At 47.5% G+C, this 23,258-nt stretch overlaps 1 protein-coding gene across 2 annotated transcripts in view; it reads left to right on the top strand.

Moving 5' to 3' along the window:
* ABCC8 (ATP binding cassette subfamily C member 8) overlaps positions 1 to 23,258 on the top strand; it is a 261,472-nt gene that overhangs the window by 63,970 nt on the left and 174,244 nt on the right. For both annotated transcript variants that reach the window (XM_073603932.1, XM_073603931.1), the window contains exon 3: positions 5,429 to 5,550. In XM_073603932.1, coding sequence (XP_073460033.1) covers positions 5,429 to 5,550 — 122 coding nt within the window. The remainder of the gene's footprint in view (positions 1 to 5,428; positions 5,551 to 23,258) is intronic.

A 23,258-nucleotide genomic window follows, 5' to 3' on the forward strand; every position in this document is an offset into this window, starting at 1 on the left:
CAGAACATTCCACTTCCCGTCCCAGAACATTCCACTGCTTGTCCCGATATATTCCACCACTTGTCCCGGAACATTCCACTTCCCGTCCCGGAACATTCCACCGCCTGTCCCGGAACATTCCACTGCTTGTCCCAGAACATTCCACTTCCCATCCCAGAACATTCCACTGCTTGTCCCGATACATTCCACCGCTTGTCCCGGAACATTCCACCGCCTGTCCCGGAACATTCCACTGCTTGTCCCAGAACATTCCACTTCCCGTCCCGGAACATTCCACTGCCTGTCCCGGAACATTCCACTGCTTGTCCCAGAACATTCCACTTTCTGTCCCGGAACATTCCACTTCCCGTCCTGGAACATTCCACCGCCTGTCCCGGAACATTCCACTGCTTGTCCCGGAACATTCCACCGCCTGTCCCGGAACATTCCACTGCTTGTCCCAGAACATTCCACTTCCCGTCCCGGAACATTCCACTGCCTGTCCCGGAACATTCCACTGCTTGTCCCGGAACATTCCACTTTCTGTCCCGGAACATTCCACTTCCCGTCCTGGAACATTCCACCGCCTGTCCCAGAACATTCCACTGCTTGTCCCGGAACATTCCACTTTCTGTCCCGGAACATTCCACTTCCCGTCCTGGAACATTCCACCGCCTGTCCCAGAACATTCCACTGCTTGTCCCGGAACATTCCACTTCCCGTCCCGGAACATTCCACCTCCCATCCCGGAACATTCCACCGCCTGTCCCAGAACATTCCACTGCTTGTCCCGATACATTCCACCACCTGTCCCGGAACATTCCACTTCCCGTCCCGGAACATTCCACCACCTGTCCCGGAACATTCCACTGCTTGTCCCGGAACATTCCACCGCTTGTCCCAGAACATTCCACCGCCTGTCCCGGAACATTCCACCGCTTGTCCCGGAACATTCCACCGCCTGTCCCGGAACATTCCACTGCTTGTCCCGGAACATTCCACTGCCTGTCCCGGAACATTCCACTGCCTGTCCCGGAACATTCCACTGCCTGTCCCGGAACATTCCACTTCCTGTCCCGGAACATTCCACTTCCTGTCCCGGAACATTCCACTTCCTGTCCTGGAACATTCCACTGCCTGTCCCGATACATTCCACCTCCCGTCCCGGAACATTCCACCTCCCGTCCCGGAACATTCCACCACCTGTCCCGGAACATTCCACTTCCCGTCCCGGAACATTCCACCGCCTGTCCCGGAACATTCCACCGCCTGTCCTGGAACATTCTACCGCCTGTCCCGGGAACATTCCACCTCCCGTCCCGGAACATTCCACTTCCCATTCCTGGAACATTCCACCACCTGTCCTGGAACATTCCACCTCCCGTCCCGGAACATTCCACTTCCCATTCCTGGAACATTCCACCACCTGTCCTGGAACATTCCACCTCCCGTCCCGGAACATTCCACTTCCCATTCCTGGAACATTCCACCGCCTGTCCCAGAACATCCCACTGCCTGTCCTCACCTCCCATCCTGGAACATTCCACCGCCTGTCCCGGAACATCCCACCGCCTGTCCTCACCTCCCATCCCAGAACATTCCACCGCCTGTCCCGGAACATTCCACTGCTTGTCCTCACCTCCCATCCCGGAACATTCCACCGCCTGTCCTCACCTCTCGCTCCGGAACATTCCACCGCCTGTCCTCACCTCCCATCCCGGAAAACATTCCACCTCCCGTCCCAGAACATTCCACCTCCCGTCCCAGAACATTCCACCGCCTGTCCCAGAACATTCCACCGCTTGTCCCGGAACATTCCACCGCTTGTCCCGGAACATTCCACCTCCCATCAAGGAACATTCCACCGCCTGTCCCGGAACATTCCACTGCTTGTCCTCACCTCCCATCCCAGAACATTCCACCACCTGTCCTCACCTCCCATCCCAGAACATTCCACCGCCTATCGCAGAACATTCCACCGCTTGTCCCGGAAAATTCCACCGCTTGTCCCGGAAAATTCCACCGCCTGTCCCGGAACATTCCACTGCTTGTCCTCACCTCCCATCCTGGAACATTCCACCACCTGTCCTCGCCTCTCGCCCCGGAGCATTTCAGCATTTCACCGCCTGTCCTCACCTCCCATCCCAGAACATTCCACCGCCTGTCCCGGAACATTCCACTGCTTGTCCTCACATCCCATCCCGGAACATTCCACCGCCTGTCCTCGCCTCTCGCTCTGGAACATTCCACCGCCTATCCCAGTACATTCCACCGCCTGTCCTCACCTCCCATCCCGGAAAACATTCCACCTCCCGTCCCAGAACATTCCACCGCCTGTCCCGGAACATTCCACTGCTTGTCCTCACATCCCATCCCGGAACATTCCACCGCCTGTCCTCGCCTCTCGCTCTGGAACATTCCACCGCCTATCCCAGTACATTCCACCGCCTGTCCTCACCTCCCATCCCGGAAAACATTCCACCTCCCGTCCCAGAACATTCCACCGCCTGTCCCAGAACATTCCACCGCTTGACCCGGGACCTTCCACCTCCCATCCAGGAACATTCCACCTCCCATCCAGGAACATTCCACCTCCAATCCCGGAAAACATTCCACCGCCTGTCCCGGAACATTCCACCTCCCATCCCGGAACATTCCACCGCCTGTCCCAGAACATTCCACCGCTTGTCCTGGAACATTCCACCGCTTGTCCCGGAACATTCCACCTCCCATTCAGGAACATTCCACCTCCCATCCAGGAACATTCCACCGCCTGTCACCTCCCATACTGGAACATTCCACTGTCTGTCCTCACCTCCCATCCCGGAACATTCCACCACCTGTCCCGGAACATTCCACTGCTTGTCTTGGAACATTCCACCACCTGTCCTCACCTCCCATCCCAGAACATTCCACCACCTGTCCCGGAACATTCCACCGCTTGTCCCGGAACATTCCACCTCCCATCCAGGAACATTCCACCTCCCATTCTGGAACATTTCACCGCCTATCCCAGAACATGCCACCGCCTGTCCCGGAACATTCCACTGCCTGTCCCCACCTCCCATCCTAGAACATTCCACCGCCAGTCCCGGAACATTCCACCGTCTGTCCTGGAACATTCCACCTCCCATCCCAGAACATTCCACCTCCCGTCACGGAACATTCCACCTCCCATCACGGACATGGCTGGGATCCTTAGGGGTGGGATCTGTGAGGAAACAATGACATGGCTGGGATCCTTAGGGGTGGGATATGTGAGGAGATAATGACATGGCTGGGATCCTTAGGGGTGGGATATGTGAGGAGATAATGACATGGCTGGGATCCTTAGGGGTGGGATCTGTGAGGAGACAATGACATGGCTGGGATCCTTAGGGGTGGGATCTGTGAGGAGACAATGACATGGGTGGGATCCTTAGGGGTGGGATATGTGAGGAGATAATGACATGGCTGGGATCCTTAGGGGTGGGATATGTGAGGAGACAATGACATGGCTGGGATCCTTAGAGGTGAGTTCTGTGAGGAGACAATGACATGGCTGGGATCCTTAGGGGTGGGATATGTGAGGAGACAATGACATGGCTGGGATCCTTAGAGGTGAGTTCTGTGAGGAGACAATGACATGGCTGGGATCCTTAGGGGTGGGATCTGTGAGGAGACAATGACATGGCTGGGATCCTTAAGGGTGGGATCTGTGAGGAGACAATGACATGGCTGGGATCCTTAGAGGTGAGTTCTGTGAGGAGACAATGACATGGCTGGCAGCCTTAGAGGTGGGATATGTGAGGAGACAATGACATAGCTGGGATCCTTAGGGGTGGGATCTGTGGGGAGACAATGGCATGAGTGGGATCCTTGGAGGTGAGTTCTCTGAGGAGACAATGACATGGGTGGGATCTGAGAGGAGACAATTACATGGCTGTAATCCTAAGGGGTGGGATCTGTGAGGGGACAATGACATGGCTGAGATCCTTGGGTGTGTGGAATCTAAGGTCATACTGGCACACCTGGTGTCCTCAGGAGTGGGATCTGTGATGCCACGTGGTTGGATCTCTACTTCTCCAGTTCTCAGGGGTGCTGTGTTCACCTCAGTGTTTCCTGCATGGTGTAGGGCTGCGCAGGCTCATGTATTGGTGGACGCTGAGCTGCCTAGTATCCTACAGAAACACTGAAGCACACTCCTGCAGCCAATGACGGCTCTGGGAACCCATGGAGGTTGGCGGGGGTGGAGCTCAGAAAGTATTGTTCTCTGTTCCTGGCATGTCCATCATCTTTACAGACAAGGAGGGATTTCTGGATCAGTTCACTGTGCCTGCCATGTGATGCGGCACATACATTGCTGGTCTTTATCTGGGCTGATTGATCTATGGATCCCCTGAAAGGAACCCCTCATGTCACATGCTTTTCACAGTTTTGCTGTTCTATATTTCCGTTATTGTATTACATACTAGGCAGTGCCTGTTGTTGGACTGCAGGGAAGGATCATCCACAGACAATGTATTGCTGCCAGTCTGAGGGGAGCGGTACAGTGCAGTCACTGTATGGGTGAGAAGAGATACAACCACCCGTCCTATAGGGGGTGTCGTTGGGGCATTGAGGGAGTCGGTGAGAGGCGGCATTGGTGGAGTCGGAGTAAGAGTCAGGGTATTGGTGGAGTCGGGGTCGGGGCATTGGTGGAGCCTGGGTGAGAGTCGGGGCATTGGCAGAGTTGAGGTGAGAGTTGGGGCATTGGCGGAGTTGGGTTGAGAGTTGGGGCATTGGCCAAGTTGGGGTGAGAGTTGGTACATTGGCAGAGTTGGGTTGAGAGTCGGGGCATTGGCGGAGTTGGGTTGAGAGTCTGGGCATTGGCGAAGTTGGGGTGAGAGTCTGGGCATTGGCGAAGTTGGGGTTAGAGTTGGTACATTGGCAGAGTTGGGTTGAGAGTCGGGGCATTGGCGGAGTTGGGGTGAGAGTCCGAGCATTGGCGGAGTTGGGGTGAGAGTTGGGGCATTGGAGGAGTTGGAGTGAGAGTTGGTACATTGGCGGAGTTGGGTTGAGAGTCAGGGCATTGGCGGAGTTAGGGTGAGAGTCAGAGCATTGGCAGAGTTGGGGTGAGAGTTGTGGCATTGGCGGAGTTGGGGTGAGAGTTGGGGCATTGGAGGAGTTGGGGTGAGAGTCAGAGCATTGGGGGAGTTGGGGTGAGAGTTGGGGCATTGGAGGAGTTGGGGTGAGAGTTGGGGCATTGGAGGAGTTGGGGTGAGAGTCAGAGCATTGGCAGAGTTGGGGTGAGAGTTGGGGCATTGGAGGAGTTGGAGTGAGAGTTGGTACATTGGCGGAGTTGGGTTGAGAGTTGGGGCATTGGCGGAGTTGGGGTGATAGTAGGGACATTGGCGGAGTTGGGATGAGAGTACGGGCATTGGTGAGAGTCGGTGTTGGATACTCAGATGTGATTCTCTCTCCTCTGCAGGTCCTCCGAGTCCCGTCATCTGCACCTCTATATGCCAGCAGTTATGGCCTTCCTGGCCGCCATCACCTCCATCATCTATTACCACAACATCGAGACCTCCAACTTCCCAAAGCTGTTAATAGGTAAGTGACATTTGGCGGTCAGTAGGCGGGTCTTTGCTGCTCATGGGTGGTCCTTTGTATTACGTCATTTCTGTTTGGTGGGAGATAAGTTGTTTTACAATGTGTGTCCTGTGGAGGGAGCTGTCCATCTACAATACTAAGCACAGCCTAGGAGGCCTCCAGACCTGATAGTGTGAGGGGAGAGTACTGGGGGATGGGGTGCTGGATTACAGTATATACAATGAATCAATTGCCACTGACAGTGAACTCCAATCCTAAACCCGACACTCTCCTATACTCGGCCCTGGACCCGACACTCTCCTATACTCGGCCTTTGCCTGACACTCGCCTGTACTCGGCCTCTTGCCCCACACCCTTCTATACTCGGCCCCTTGCCCGACACTCTCCTATACTCGGCCCCTTGCCTGACACTCGCCTATACTCGGCCCCGAACCTGACACTCGCCTATACTCAGCCCCGAACCTGACACTCGCCTATACTCGGCCCCTTGCCCGACACTCGCCTATACTCGGCCCCTTGCCCGACACTCGCCTATACTCGGCCCCTTGCCCGACACTCGCCTATACTCGGCCCCTTGCCCGACACTCTCCTATACTCGGCCCCGAACCCAACACTCGCCTATACTCAGCCCTGAACCGGACACTCGCCTATACTCGGCCCCTTGCCCGACACTCGCCTATACTCGGCCCCGAACCTGACACTCGCCTATACTTGGCCCTGAACCCGACACTCGCCTATACTCGGTCCCGAACCCGACACTCGCCTATACTCGGCCCCGAATCCGACACTCTCCTATACTCAGCCCTGGACCCGACACTCTCCTATACTCAGCCCTGGACCCGACATTCGCCTATACTCAGCCCTGGACCTGACACTCGCCTATACTCTGCCCCTTGCTCGACACTCGCCTATACTCTGCCCCTTGCCCGACACTCGCCTATACTCGGCCCCTTGCCCGACACTCTCCTATACTCGGCCCCAAACCCGACACTCGCCTATACTCAGCCCTGAACCGGACACTCGCCTATACTCGGCCCCTTGCCCAACACTCGCCTATACTCGGCCCCGAACCTGACACTCGCCTATACTCGGCCCCGAACCCGACACTCGCCTATACTCGGTCCCGAACCCGACACTCGCCTATACTCGGCCCCGAACCCGACACTCTCCTATACTCAGCCCTGGACCCAACACTCGCCTATACTCTGCCCTGGACCCGACACTCTCCTATACTCAGCCCTGGACCCGACACTCGCCTATACTCAGCCCTGGACCTGACACTCGCCTATACTCTGCCCCTTGCTCGACACTCGCCTATACTCTGCCCCTTGCTCGACACTCGCCTATACTCTGCCCCTTGCTCGACACTCGCCTACACTCTGCCCCTTGCTCGACACTCGCCTATACTCGGCCCCTTGCCTGACACTCTCCTATACTCGGCCCCTTGCCTGACACTCTCCTATACTCAGCCCTGGACCCGACACTCGCCTATACTCTGCCCCTTGCTCGACACTCGCCTATACTCTGCCCCTTGCTCGACACTCTCCTATACTCGGCCCCTTGCCCGACACTCTCCTATACTCGACCCCTTGCCCGACACGCGCCTATACTCAGCCCCTTGCCTGACACTCTCCTATACTCGGCCCCGAGCCCGACACTCGCCTATACTCTGCCCCTTGCCCGACACTCTCCTATACTCGGCCCCTTGCCCCACATCCTCCTATACTCAGCCCCTTGCCCCACACTCTCCTATACTCGGCCCCTTGCCCGACACTCTCCTATACTCGGCCCTGGACCCAACACTCTCCTATACTCGGCCCTGGACCCGACACTCGCTTATACTCTGCCCTGGACCCGACACTCTCCTATATTCAGCCCTGGACCCGACACTCTCCTATACTCAGCCCTGGACCTGACACTCGCCTATACTCTGCCCCTTGCTCGACACTCGCCTATACTCTGCCCCTTGCTCGACACTCGCGTATACTCGGCCCCTTGCCTGACACTCTCCTATACTCAGCCCTGGACCCGACACTCGCCTATACTCTGCCCCTTGCTCGACACTCGCCTATACTCTGCCCCTTGCTCGACACTCGCCTATACTCTGCCCCTTGCTCGACACTCGCGTATACTCGGCCCCTTGCCTGACACTCTCCTATACTCGGCCCCTTGCCTGACACTCTCCTATACTCAGCCCTGGACCCAACACTCGCCTATACTCTGCCCCTTGCTCGACACTCGCCTATACTCTGCCCCTTGCTCGACACTAGCCTATACTCGGCCCCTTGCCCGACACTCTCCTATACTCGGCCCCTTGCCCGACACTCTCTTATACTCGACCCCTTGCCTGACACTCGCCTATACTCGGCCCCTTGCCCGACACTCTCCTATACTCAGCCCCTTGCCGACACTCTCCTATACTCGGCCCCGAGCCCGACACTCGCCTATACTCTGCCCCTTGCCCGACACTCTCCTATACTCGGCCCCTTGCCCGACACTCTCCTATACTCAGCCCCTTGCCCGACACTCTCCTATACTCGGCCCCAAGCCCGACACTCGCCTATACTCTGCCCCTTGCCCGACACTCTCCTATACTCGGCCCCTTGCCCCACATTCTCCTATACTCGGCCCCTTGCCCCACACTCTCCTATACTCGGCCCCTTGCCCGACACTCGCCTATACTCGGCCCTGGACCCAACACTCGCCTATACTCGGCCCTGGACCCGACACTCGCCTATACTCAGCCCTGGACCCGACACTCGCCTATACTCAGCCCTGGACCCAACACTCGCCTATACTCGGCCCTGGACCCGACACTCGCCTATACTCTGCCCCTTGCCCGACACTCGCCTATACTCAGACCTTGCCCAACACTCGCCTATACTCGGCCCCCAGCACAGGACAATGTTACTGCAGTCACTTAGCCCCCCTGCTGTCACAGATTGTCCTCCAGGATGAATAAAGGATGGAATTGAAGCAGGAAATGCTCAGAGGAACTGTATAGAAGATGGGAGCTGCCATTACTGACCTACTAATATTATTACATCTGCCCGGGGGGGGGGTGTCATGTGACCAGGTGGGAGACATTCAGACGCAGCCTCCGTTATTAACAGAGATGGAGATTTCTCCTCAATCTGCAGAGATGAACAGTATCTGAATGAACAATTTCCCCGGGGGCCCATCCCCTGTCCGTAGAGCACCAATCTGCATGAAAAACATACACCACAATGCGGGGGGGGGTTCGCATATATCTGGTGGATTGTCTGGAGCATTTTGCTATCCCTCCATGGTACATTGTACTCCCCCCCACCCCCAACATGGATCATCGCACTACTCCCTCCAACATAGACCATTGTACTACAACTCCAACAGCATGGAGCATTGTACTACTCCCCACCAACATGAAACATTGTACTACTCCCCCCCAACATAGAGCATTGTACTACTCCCCCCAACATGAAACATTGTACTACTCCCCCCAACATGAAACATTGTACTACTCCCCCCAACATGAGACATTGTACTACTCCCCCCAACAAGGACCATTGTACTACTCCCCCCAACATGAAACATTGTACTACTCCCCCCAACATGAGACATTGTACTACTCCCCCCAACAAGGACCATTGTACTACTCCCCCCAACATGGCGCATTGTACTACTCCCCCCAACAAGGACCATTGTAATACAACCCTTATAGCATGGAGCATTGTACTACTCCCCCCAACATGAAACATTGTACTACTCCCCCCAACATGAAACATTGTACTACTCCCCCCAACATGAAACATTGTACTACTCCCACAACATGAAACATTGTACTACTCCCCCCAACATGAAACATTGTACTACTCCCCCCAACATGGTGCATTGTACTACTCCCCCCAACATAGACCATTGTACTACAACACCCAACAGCATTGTACTACTCCCCCCAACAAGGACCACTGTACTACTCCCCCCAACAAGGACCATTGTAATACAACCCTTACAGCCTGATGCATTGTACTACTCCCCTCGACATGGAAAATTGTACTACTCCCCCCAACATTGACCATTGTACTTGAAACCCCAACAGCATGGAGCATTGTACTACTCCCCCCAACATGGACCATTGTACTACAACCCCAACATGGACCATTGTACTACAACCCCAACAGCACGGTGCATGGTACTACTCCGCCCAACATGAACCACTGTACTACAACCACAATTATACTGCCCCTGTGACATGGTCCATTGTATTGTGATGTCCACAACATGGTGCCTTGTATGGCCCCTAATACAACACATTGTACTACCCCCTCCAAAAAAAATTACAGTACTGTTACCCAACATGGAACATTGTACTGCCCCCACCCCCCTCATCTATCATATGACATTGTTGTACTGACCCCCCCCATCAATCACATGACTTTGTATTGCCCCCTAACATATTATATTATACCCCCCGTGATTCCTAGTGGAGAAGATTCCTAGTGCCCCCTGTGATTCCCAGTGGAGAAGATAAAGTCAGAGGGGTGGATGAGGATGGAGGGGCAGGGGGGCATGTTGAACTCAGCTTACCTTGGAGAGCTCTGGTGACTCCGTGTCCAGCTCCCCCGGCCCCTCTTATGTGTAAATCACCCTGTGTCCACTAGGGGCACAGGGTGACCGTGAACCCCACTATGATCTGTGCTAGTTGGACACGCTGTACAGCCACACTGGTATATTGTATATATGTATATATTGTGTGTTGTCTCATGCTGTTGTGGACTCTTTGCTGGGATCGTTTGGGATGTGGCCGTGTCCCATTGTTCTGTTGTGTCTGTCTTGGGAGAAGTGTATTATGGGATGGATGTTTGTATTCGTGTTCCTGGCATGTAAACCAGGTGGCAGGGCAGAGAGGGGAGGAGGGGATTCCTCCAACTGCCCTCCCTGCTAATAAGGTGGTCTTTTGTTCAAATGTATGAATGCCTGTGTGTTCCTTATTGCTGATTGGACAGTTTACCCCGCCCTGAATCCAAGGGAGGGGGCATTGCCCCTGAGTGTTTTTTCTGTTTGTACCTGTCTGTTGTTCTCACCCTACATTGAGTTACAGCCAATGACTGGGTGCTCTGAGGGATTGTGTGGTACCGGACAGAGGAAGCATTTACGGCGGGCAGACTCATCTTGAGTACGGGGGTCCGTCAATGGCAGATGTAGATGAAGGGGTGGATGGAGACAGAGCAGCTGAAGACAGAGGAATGGATGAATAAGGAGGGGCAGATTAAGGTGGAGCGGGTACATGAAAGGGAGGGAAAGGTGAAGGGTGGGTGGATGAGGATGGAGGGGTAGATAAGGATGGATGAAGCTAGAAGGATGGGAGAAGATGGAGGAGTAAATGAACTGGGAGAGGTGGATGGGGGTGGGGGGGCAAATTAATACAGAAGGGTAGATGAGGATGGAAAGGGCAGATAAGGGTGGATGAGGGTGGAGAGTTGGATTAAGAAGTATGGATGAGGATGGAAAGGCAGATAAGGGAGGATGAAGGTAGAGGGGTGGAGGAAAGGTTGAAGACAGAAGGGCAGATGAAGATGGAAACAGAAGGATGGGGGGAAAGATGAAGGCAGAGGGATGGGTGAAGATGGAAGGACAGATGAGGATGGTGGGATGGGTGAAGATGGACGGATAAGAGTGGATGAAGGCAGAGGGACGGGTGAAGATGGAAGGACAGATGAGGATAGAGAGTTTGATGAAGATGGACGGATAAGAGTGGATGAAGGCAGAGGGATGGGTGAAGATGGAAGGACAGATGAGGATAGAGAGTTTGGTGAAGATGGACGGATAAGAGTGGATGAAGGCAGAGGGATGGGTGAAGATGGAAGGACAGATGAGGATGGTGGGATGGGTGAAGATGGAAGGACAGATGAGGATAGAGAGTTTGGTGAAGATGGACGGATAAGAGTGGATGAAGGCAGAGGGATGGGTGAAGATGTAAGGACAGATGAGGATGGTGGGATGGGTGAAGACAGAAGGATGGGGGTAAAGATGAAGGCAGGGGTCACTAGCATAGAGGGAAGATGGGACAGATCAGGCGCCTCGTATCTTGTGTCGCTCTCAGACTGCTCATAAATGATTCAGTCACAGAGAGGAGATTGTCTTTCCTGTGGATATAACCTTCCACTGACTCTCCCATCCCCCCACCTTGGAGCGCAAAGGACGCCGCACACACCGGCCTATGACTCCTCCATCAGTGAATATTCTGTATCCCCCGTGTACCATCAGACAGTCGCTCATGTCTGGTCATATCTATGGACAGCCCATCATGATGGCCCTAATCTGCTCACACTCACCGGTCTGCGAGGTGATTGCAGCATTCAAACCACCCAAATCACAGCAACCAATCAGAAAGTGTGGCTCATTGTCTAGGCTGATGAAAGCTGATATCTAATTGGCTGCTACAAAATTTCCTCAAAATAGAGCCACCAACCATCATTCGTTGTTCCGCCTGATCCCAGATTTTATTATTAGAGAAGAAACAACAAATATAAAGAAAGAAATAAAATATTCCTCCAATATGACATCATCCTACAAATAGCAACATTTACCGCAAAGTATCATTATAAATAATATTACTATGATTATTATTAATATACTCTGACTGGATAACAAACTGAGTCTTGACTAAAAATGAGAAGACTGGTGTGTTGATAAAGAAGAATTAAAGGAAATGTAAACCTTTGTGCATCCTATGCATTCAGGTGAAAAAACTTCTGTCACTGAGCAGCCCCCCAGCCCCCATCTTACTCACCTAAGCCCTTCGTTCCCTCGGCAGAGACACGCTCTCCCTCTCTGCCCCGGGGTTCTCGGCTCTTGATTGGATAGATCAATTGCAGCGCAGCCATTGGCTCCCGCTGCTGTCAATCAAATCCAATGACGCAGGCTCTGGGGGGCGGGGCCAAGTCTGGAATTCTGTGTCTATGGACACAAATGCTGGACTCGGGAGCGCGCCCGCACGGTAACCCCCTCAGGAGAGCGCTTTTTGAAGTAAAGTTAAGAAAACGTTATACGGCTGAAGTGAAAGGAATAAAACAGTGGACTTCCCATCAGGAGTTGTAAGAGAGAAGTTAAAAGAAGTAAAGAATAAAGATAAGGAAAAGATTAAAGGGAAACCAGCTAAAGGGGACGGACTGGAAAAACCATCAAAAAATAAGCGCAAGCCCTGGATCAATTAAAAAATATACGACTCAAGATGGAAGTAATGAGAAACTAACAATGGAAAAACAAATGGGAGACCGATTGAAACAGCTGACAGGAGGCAATAAAAGAAATCAATGTAGACTATCGGGGGGGGGGGGGCAGTATATTTAGTCGATCGAGGACTGAAATAGAGTATAAAAGTGACACAGAAATTGGACAGGAGGCCTAAAAATACACATCTACTTACAAAATCCGAAAATGGTAACAAGGTTTGCGAAACTGGAAAACTCCTTAAAACAGATATGGCAAAATGACATGAGGATCTCGGTGAGATTCTCAGGAAGGTGGAGGACATAGAAAAGAGGACCGGCACAAACTCAGCAGTAATAATGGAACCGAAGGGGGAAATGGAAACACTACAAATAGAACCAAGGAATGTGGCCTATAAACTCGAGGATCAAGAAAATCGATACAGAAGAAAAAACTTGAGAATATGTGGAATACCGGAGGTCAAACAGGAAGAAGATCTAATAGGAATAATAAAAAAGATATTTAACCCTGTTCTAGGTAGAACAGAGAACGACCCCTTAAAAATGAAAAGAGTACATCGGATCAGAAAACCACAAGGAATACAAGTAGAAATCCCTAGAGATAACTATGAGGAAAAGACACAAATATGGGAAAATATGAGAGGAGGACAGTCCTTAAAATATGAAAATATCACTTTGCAGATATTTGCTGATCTCTCACGGGAAACTTTAACCAGAAGGAGACATTAAAAAACCCCCTTGTAGAATCAATGGGTAAGCAAGATCTACAACATAACTGGGGTTTCCAGCATGCTTGATTGGGCAGAAAAATGGTAGATCAGTGAAATTTGTGATAAATTGGATCTTTTTCCATGCCAGAGATTGAACAGATAAAAGGAAGAAAAGAACACAACCTTCTGATGACCAATGGCAATTAGTGCTGAAGAAAAATGGAAAGCTGGAGGAAAAAATAAGAAGCAAGACAACTTCAATGGGAAGCCCAGAACGATAATAGGTGCGGGCTCGAAGGGGGAGGGGGTAAGATGAGGAGAAGTGTAACAAATAATTAAGAGGTTGGGGGTCCTTACCTAGGAGAGTGAGGGAAGCCCACTCATCAGGTCAGACAGAGTTTAACCCATCATAAGAAAGTAGATGGATACTAGATGACCCAAATTTATACATCTATCTACAACCAGGGAAAATTAGATCCCTAAATCAGAGTAGGGGGGTTGGGGAGGGTGAATGGGTGGGGAGGGGAGGAGGAGGGGGGGATGGGAGGTACGGGGTTTAGAATAGAGGACGGTAAACAAGAAGAAAATTCTGATGAATACGATCATATTTTAGTTTTGAGTCTCCGATTCCTCACCCCTTGCAGAGCCCCAACAAATCCCCTTGAAGCCCGAGCTCACTTTAGAGGGAGCGTAGAGGTTTGGGGATTTGGGGATACAACTGGGGAAAGGGAGAGAGAAACAAAAATAAAATTAATACTTTGAATTTCCTAACATATAATGTAAGAGGCTTAAAGTGGTTGTAAACCTACGAACAAAAAAAAACCAACCTGCAAGACAAAGGCATAATGAGCTAGTACGCATAGCATACTATCTCATTATGAATTACTTGCCTTAGATCGAAGCCCCCGCAGCAGTCCTCGTCTGGCCGGCGACATCTCTTCCGGAGTTAATTCCGGGTATCGCGGGCTCCGGCGCTACCGAGCGAGTCGTTTCTTCAGTGCGCATGCGCCGATGACGTTGTAACATGCTGATACAGTGAATGTCCCCTAAACGATGCAGGTTTAGGAGATATTCACGGTACCTACAGGTAAGCCTTATTATAAGCCTTATTATAGGCCTACCTGTAGGTAAAAGTGGTGTGTAAGGGTTTACAAACACTTTAAACACTCCAACAAAAAGACTTTGAAGGAAATCGAAAGATACTCTGGAAGTTTAGTCTTTTTACAGGAGACTTGTATAGCAGAGGACACAAATATAAAGTCATATTCTAGACTTCATCCCACATGGTATTATGGGGATTCCCCAACCAAGAGAGCTAAAGGAGTCACAATTGGGGTAGCACGAGAAGTTTTAGTAGAAGATAGGAGGGTAGATCCCGAAGGGAGGTATATCTTCCTGAAGGGACATCTGCAAGGAATGGAATGTACGTAAGCAAATGTTTATTGTCCTAATAAAAACCCGAAAAGATATTTTAAAGGAATAAGGCGAAAATTAATGGAGTTCAAAAAAGGCAAGTTAATTATAGCAGGAAATCTACATTTTTGTATGGACCAACGACTGGATAGTACCTGACCGGCACGGGGATTGAGGAACAGCAACTCGGTATGGTTTCAATCTCAAATAGTAAACGTGTGGAGAATTCTACATCCTGGAGTAAAAGATTATTCCTTTCAGTCCTCCGTGCCGGGGACGTATTCCAGACCGGATTCTATTCTGCTAGATCACAGATGGCTGGAATCACTAGTAAAAGCATCCATAGAAATAACTACAATTTCAGATCATGCCCCTGTAATAATGAAAATAAAGGGTAATAACACTCAGAAGAGTACAAAGATGTGGAAATGAAATGAAGATCCGATACAGAAGTGGAAGGGATAATAAGAAAAGTATTAGAACAATACTTCACACACTATGAGGTATCGGAAGCCACAATTTGGGAAGCCCATAAGGCCTACATAAGGGGAGTATTATTATCAATAGGTTCAAAGAAAAAGAAGGATAGAATAAATAAAAAAAATAGATTAATAGTAGAAATATACGAATTGGAACAAAAACCATAAAAAGAAAGTCACCCCAGAGATTCAACGGGTATTGATAATGAAAAGAGATAAGTTAAAAGATTTAATGGAAGAAGAAACAAGACAGGCGTTCAGTAGAGGGGCCAAAGAGAGATATAAATGGGGAAATAAACCCGGGAAATATAAAGCAATACTATTAATAAATAAAAAAATCAATAAACTATATAGAGATAATGAAAAATAATAAAGGGGGAATTATATATTTAACAACTGAGATGGCAAGAGTGTTCCATAGTTATTATAGCTCCCTATACATGGTGAGGCAAAAAGGAGGGATAGAAGAAGAACAAATAAGAAAACAAAAAACAAAGGGATATCCAAACAGTGCAAAGTTACCTAAAATAGCAACAGAAAAATGGCCTTAGAAGAACCGATAACATACGAGGAAATGCAATATGCACTTAAAAGTACAGCAATAGTGAAGATCCCAGAACCGGATGGGCTGACGATTAAATATTATAAAAAATGTAAAGATTAATTAATTCCCAAGTTATGTGCATATATGAATGGGGTAAAAGAAGAAAATGAGATGAGGAAAGAATCTTTGACGGCATATGTCACAGTGATCCCAAAAGAAGGAAAAGATGCAACAATATGCTCTCGTTATAGAACAATTGCGCTGCTGAATGCAGATACTAAGCTACACGCAAACGTTTTAGCCACCAGATTAAAAGAGCTGATGCCTGAGTGGATACATGCAGATCAAACGGGTTTATCCCAGGAAGTGAATGAAAAGACAACGGAATTAGAACGCTACTCCTATTGCAGAAATCTAAAAGAGGTGGATCCCCCGATCTGCTCTTGTCAATAGATGCTGAAAAATCATTTGACAGAGTAGACAGGGGATGTATGATGGAAACAATAGAGAATTTGGATATAGGGCCTAGGAGGACTCAATCGATAAAAGCAATGTATAACCGACCAACAGCAGCGCTGAGAGTTAATGGTGGTTTGTCATTTTACTTTGAGATGTTTAATGGGACAAGACGGGGTGTCCACTCTCTCCCCTTCTGTTTGTACTATTGCTGGAACAATTATATATAAGATATAGTGCAGATATAAGGGGAGTGAAAATAGGAGACAAGGAACACAAAATAGCAGCCTATGCAGACAACATACTTTTTTAAAGAACTAATCCCAGAATAACACTCCCAAATCTGATTAAAAAATTGAAAGATTACGGTGATCTTTCAGATTTAAAGATAAATCCAGTTAAATCAGAAATTTTAAATATAAGTCTGGGAAAAAAAGAGTCTGCAGCTCTGAGGGCAGAGTTCCCATTTTCCTGGGGAAAGGGAGAACTAAAATATCTGGGAATAAAAATAACACCATTATTAAAAAAATCTTTATTAAGAAAATGACATTCCATTTCTTAACGAGGTTAGGGCTGAATAAAAAAAGAAGTAGAAAAAATTGACTTTCCAGGCACCAATTATAGAAAAATAAACAATAATATTTTATTAACAATTAATACATTACAATAAAAGACATTTAAAATACTGTAAACTATTTGCAATAGCAACTAAACCTCTGCAATATGGACTATAAATGTAAAAAAATCATGTCATACAAGACATGTATAGGTTAATAACCTTTACTGTACGCTCAAAGGCTCTACATGTTTCACGATAACTCGCTTCTTCAGGAGCTTGATAAGCATTCTAAGGAGAGAAAGAGGCAGATAATTGTAACATTTGTAAAATCTTCATTAAATATGTAAAAAAAAGGTCTCAACAACTGTATAAAGGATTGCAGGGCAGCATCAAAAGACAGCTAAGCGAGCGTAGGCATGCAAAGTGCGCAGCAAGCAACTTGTGGGGATGTGCCAGATGAAACATAGTATTTAGATAACCATATAAGGCAAAAGGGAAAAGTAAAGTTCCCAAAAATGTAGCACAAGAAATGTAACAATCAAAAACCAAAAGAAACTGCTAATGTTATAGATGAAGCACAATCATGCACTCTAGGCATACCTGCCTATAAATCAGTAGCAATTAAGGTCTTGAGATGTTAACTCATAATATGCTGGGCAATAGGGAGGGCATCTATAGATATATAAATCTAAATATAAGGGAGGAAGATAATCAAAATAACTTAATATAGAACCAATGTAGACAAGCAGTAACTAGAAAATATAATAGTGTTTATTGTCCTAATAAAACCCCAAAAAGATATTTTACAGGAATAAGGCGAAAATTAATGGAGTTCAAACAAGGCAAGTTAATTATAGCAGGAGACCTACATTTTTGTACGGACCAACGACTGGATAGTACCTGACCGGCACGGGGGATTGAGGAACAGCAACTCGGTATGGTTAGAAAAAAGAGGTTTCAATCTCAAATAGTAAACGTGTGGAGAATTCTACATCCTGGAGTAAAAGATTATTCCTTTCACTCCTCCGTGCCGGGGACGTATTCCAGACCGGATTCTATTCTGCTAGATCACAGATTGCTGGAATCACTAGTAAAAGCATCCATAGAAATAACTACAATTTCAGATCATGCCCCTGTAATAATGAAAATAAAGGGTAATAACACTCAGAAGAGTACAAAGATGTGGAAATAAAATGAAGATCCGATACAGAAGTGGAAGGGATAATAAGAAAAGAATTAGAACAATACTTCACACACTATGAGGTATCGGAAGCCACAATTTGGGAAGCCCATAAGGCCTTCATAAGGGGAGTATTATTATCAATAGGTTCAAAGAAAAAGAAGGATAGAATAAATGAAAAAAAAATTAATAGTAGAAATATACGAATTGGAACAAAAACCATAAAAAGAAAGTCAGCCCAAAGATTCTACGGGTATTGGTAATGAAAAAGAATAAGTTAAAAGATTTAATGGAAGAAGAAACAATAGATATAAATGGGGAAATACACCCGGGAAATATCAAGCAAAACTATTTAAAAAAAAAAAAAACAATAAACTATATAGAGAGAATAAAAAATAATAAAGGGGGAATGATATATTCAACAACTGAGATGGTAAGAGTGTTCCATAGTTATTATAGCTCCCTATACATGGTGAGGCAAAAAGGAGGGATAGAAGAAGAACAAATAAGAAAACAAAAAACAAAGGGATATCTAAACAGTGCGAAGTTACCTAAAATAGCAACAGAAAAATTGCCTTAGAAGAACCGATAACATACGAGGAGATGCAATATGCACTTGAAAGTACAGCAATAGTGAAGAGCCCAGAACCGGATGGGCTGACGATTTAATATTATAAAAAATATGCTTCCTTCCAAGTGCACCCCTCCTATACTGAATATGAAAGGCTGTGCTCCCTCTCTGAAACGCCCCCAAACATCTTCTTTCATCCCTATACGGTCTCCTACAAGCCTTTACACATGATGACTTGCCACCTTACACCAGGATATGGTCTGCAGCCTTAGGAAAGGACATCTCCAGAGTGGATCGGCAAACCTCATTTCATTTTACCCACAAGTCAACGATATCCTGCTATTCCCAAGAAAAGAATTACAAGATTCTGTCTCCAGGGTACAGGGACCCATCCACGTTACACAAAATTTTTCCATCAACTCCAGCCTCCTGTTGGCGCTGTAACTCAGCTACAGGGACCTATCTACATGTCTGGTGGAAATGTGAGAGGATCCACCCCTTCTGGACAGAGGTATTTGAATGTTACAATAAATTTTATGAAGAAACGTTATCACCTACCCCAATGATCACCCTCCTCTCGATACTCCCTGGGTCTATAACATCACAGAAACGGAATCGCCTCCATTTTTTCATGTCTTCAGCAAGGCAGCTCCATCCATCTTCTTGGAAGACAATCACCACTCTTCCCTTGTCACAATGGGTCTCGATCATGAACGATACCATGAGAATGGAGGAGATGTTGGCCTTAGGCAATGATACCTTTGATAAGTACCAGGTGTTGTGGTCCATTTGGCTCCACTTCTCGGCTTCAGATACCCTCACAACTATGCTCTTGACCCCCGACAGGGTCACCCTAATACGCAGCCTAACCATAGGGAAGGTTGAGGTGTCTATCCATTAGTTTTCCACCCTCTGTCCATTATCTACCTCTCTCTACGAGTGTCTCCCCAGCAGCTCTCTCTCTCCTCTACAATCTTTTTTCCCCTTTACTTCCCTCTCTCAGTCTATCTACGCCCTTACTTGGGTCACTTCCCCCTTTTATCTGATTTGGTCTCCCCTTTTTATTTTCTAATTATTCCTCCATATAGTTTTATTATGAACAACAAGGCTCTCCAGCCAGAACTACTCCTCGCAACAGACGACAGTTGTCAACCCTTACAATACATTGTTAGTGGGTGTCAAGCTATGGGAAATAGCCATCAGGCTGACTCATTGCCTATGTTTACTAGCGGTTGTCACTAAGTTGTAACTTTTATGTTGTTCCTTGTGATATTTGTGAAATTGACAATAAACACATTTTCAACCCTAAATATTATAAAAAAATTAAAAATGAATTAATTCCCAAGTTATGTGCATTTATGAATGGGGTAGAAGAAGGAAATGAGATGAGGAAAGAGTCCTTGACGGCATATGTCACAGTGATCCCAAAAGAAGGAAAACATGCAACAATATGCTCTCGTTATAGAAAAATTGTGCTGCTGAATGCAGATACTAAGCTACACGCAAAAGTTTTAGCCACCAGATTAAAAGAGCTGATGCCTGAGTGGATACATGCAGATCAGACGGTTTTATCCCAGGAAGGGAAGGAAAAGACAACGGAATTAGAACGCTACTCCTATTGCAGAAATCTAGAAGAGGTGGATCCCCCGATCTGCTCTTGTCAATAGATGCTGAAAAAGCATTTGACAGAGTAGACAGGGGATGTATGATGGAAACAATAGAGAGTTTGGATATAGGGCCTAGGAGGACTCAATCGATAAAAGCAATGTATAACCGACCAACAGCAGCGCTGAGAGTAAACAGTGGTTTGTCATTTTACTTTGAGATGTTTAATGGGACAAGACGGGGTGTCCACTCTCTCCCCTTCTGTTTGTACTATTGCTGGTACCATTATATATAAGGAATAGTGCAGACATAAGAGGAGTGAAAATAGGAGACGAGGAACACAAAATAGCAGCCTATGCAGACAATGTACTTTTTTATAGAACTAAAATATCTGGGTATAAAAATAACACCATTATTAAAAAAATATCAAGAAAATTACATTCCATTACTTAACGAGGTTAGGTCTGAGCTTAAATAAATCCCTCATGGCATAATCTCATGGTTGGGTAGAATAAAAATGGTAAAAATGGCAATATTACCCAAAATTCTGTATACAGTCGTGCTTTAAAAAAATGAATTCAATTATTTTAAATGTATAAAATGGCAGAATAAGAGGCCAAGAATAAAATATTCAATGCTCTGTAAAGGGAAAGTTCAGGGGGATTGGCAGCACCAGAAAATGTTTATAAGATTTGGGATTAGATTCACAGGAAAGCAAAATGGGAAAATAACTCACCACTAATATCACAGATTATTTTTTACCTGGAAATGAGACCCAATGTACTAACTGGATTAAAAATACACAATTAAAAGGGGGAAAATCAGCCCATATATGGAATTAAAAGACAAAAAGGATTTATTGACACTGAGATGTGCGTTTATCACCCAGAGAAGAACCGAGATCCCGATAATCACAGAGGATCTCTCAGGTGACCAGTTTATGGAGCTGAAATGAGGAGATGTTCTTCTCATCACAGGACATTCACTTCTACACAGGTGACCAGTTTATGGAGCTGAAATGAGGAGGAGATGTTCTTCTTCTCATCACAGGACATTCACTTCTACACAGGTGACCAGTTTATGGAGCTGAGATGAGGAGGAGATGTTCTTCTCATCACAGGACATTCACTTTTATACAGATGACCAGTTTATGGAGCTGAGATGAGGAGGAGACATTCTTCTCATCACAGGACATTCATTTCTACACAGATGACCAGTTTATGGAGCTGAGATGAGGAGGAGATGTTCTTCTCATCGAAGGACATTCACTTCTACACAGATGACCAGTTTATGGAGCTGAGATGAGGAGACGTTCTTCTCATTACAGGACATTCATTTCTACACAGATGACCAGTTTATAGAGCTGAGATGAGGAGGAGACGTTCTTCTCATCACGGGACATTCATTTCTACACAGATGACCAGTTTATGGAGCTGAGATGAGGAGGAGACGTTCTTCTCATCACAGGATATTCATTTCTACACAGATGACCAGTTTATGAAGGTGAGATGAGGAGGAGACGTTCTTCTCATCACAGGACATTCATTTCTACACAGATGACCAGTTTATGGAGCTGAGATCTGAAGACCTCATTGACCATCTCTGTAGAATATCTCCAGCCCAGAGGTGGAGGATCCGGGTGAGAAGCTGCTGTGATGTGAGGAAGGAGGCTTCTTACTTCCTAATATCAGCACCAGCGAGCTTATAGATTTATATAAATAATAACTGTATATGTTTATGTGTTTAATATATATATATATATATATATATATATATATATATATATATTACAAATACACAGTATATTTATATGTCACCAACGTGCCGAAATGCTCCATGCCCAAAAATGTTCAGTTTGGCTTTTGGGCCTTTTTTGTGCACATTTTGGTAGTTTTAGTTTTTGATGCTCTTGTTGTTGCTTTATTTCAACACACATTTTGACTTGTTTTTTAAAACACATTTTAGCACATTTTTATGTACATGTCAATGCTTATTATTTTCATGTAATTACACACTTTATAACTTTGGGTTCACTTTTAGAACTCAACTGCTCTGTAATGACACAAGTATCTCCTCCCCCTTCTACACAGATCTCAGGTATCTCCTCCCCCTTCTACACAGATCTCAGGTATCCCCTCCCCCTTCTACACAGATCTCAGGTATCCCCTCCCCCTTCTACACAGATCTCAGGTATCCCCTCCCCCTTCTACACAGATCTCAGGTATCCCCTCCCCCTTCTACAAAGATCTCAGGTATCCCCTCCCCCTTCTACACAGATCTCAGGTATCCCCTCCCCCTTCTACACAGATCTCAGGTATCCCCTCCCCCTTCTACTCAGATCTCAGGTATCCCCTCCCCCTTCTACACAGATCTCAGGTATCCCCTCCCCCTTCTACACAGATCTCAGGTATCCCCTCCCCCTTCTACGCAGATCTCAGGTATCCCCTCCCCCTTCTACGCAGATCTCAGGTATCCCCTCCCCCTTCTACGCAGATCTCAGGTATCCCCTCCCCCTTCTACTCAGATCTCAGGTATCCCCTCCCCCTTCTACTCAGATCTCAGGTATCCCCTCCCCCTTCTACACAGATCTCAGGTATCCCCTCCCCCTTCTACACAGATCTCAGGTATCCCCTCCCCCTTCTACACAGATCTCAGGTATCCCCTCCCCCTTCTACACAGATCTCAGGTATCCCCTCCCCCTTCTACTCACATCTCAGGTATCCCCTCCCCCTTCTACTCACATCTCAGGTATCCCCTCCCCCTTCTACACAGATCTCAGGTATCCCCTCCCCCTTCTACACAGATCTCAGGTATCCACTCCCCCTTCTACACAGATCTCAGGTATCCCCTCCCCCTTCTACTCAGATCTCAGGTATCCCCTCCCCCTTCTACTCAGATCTCAGGTATCCCTTCCCCCTTCTACTCAGATCTCAGGTATCCCCTCCCCCTTCTACACAGATCTCAGGTATCCCCTCCCCCT

Source organism: Aquarana catesbeiana, linkage group LG11 (genome assembly GCF_042186555.1).
Source record: "Aquarana catesbeiana isolate 2022-GZ linkage group LG11, ASM4218655v1, whole genome shotgun sequence".
In the NCBI taxonomy this organism is placed as follows: domain Eukaryota; kingdom Metazoa; phylum Chordata; class Amphibia; order Anura; family Ranidae; genus Aquarana; species Aquarana catesbeiana.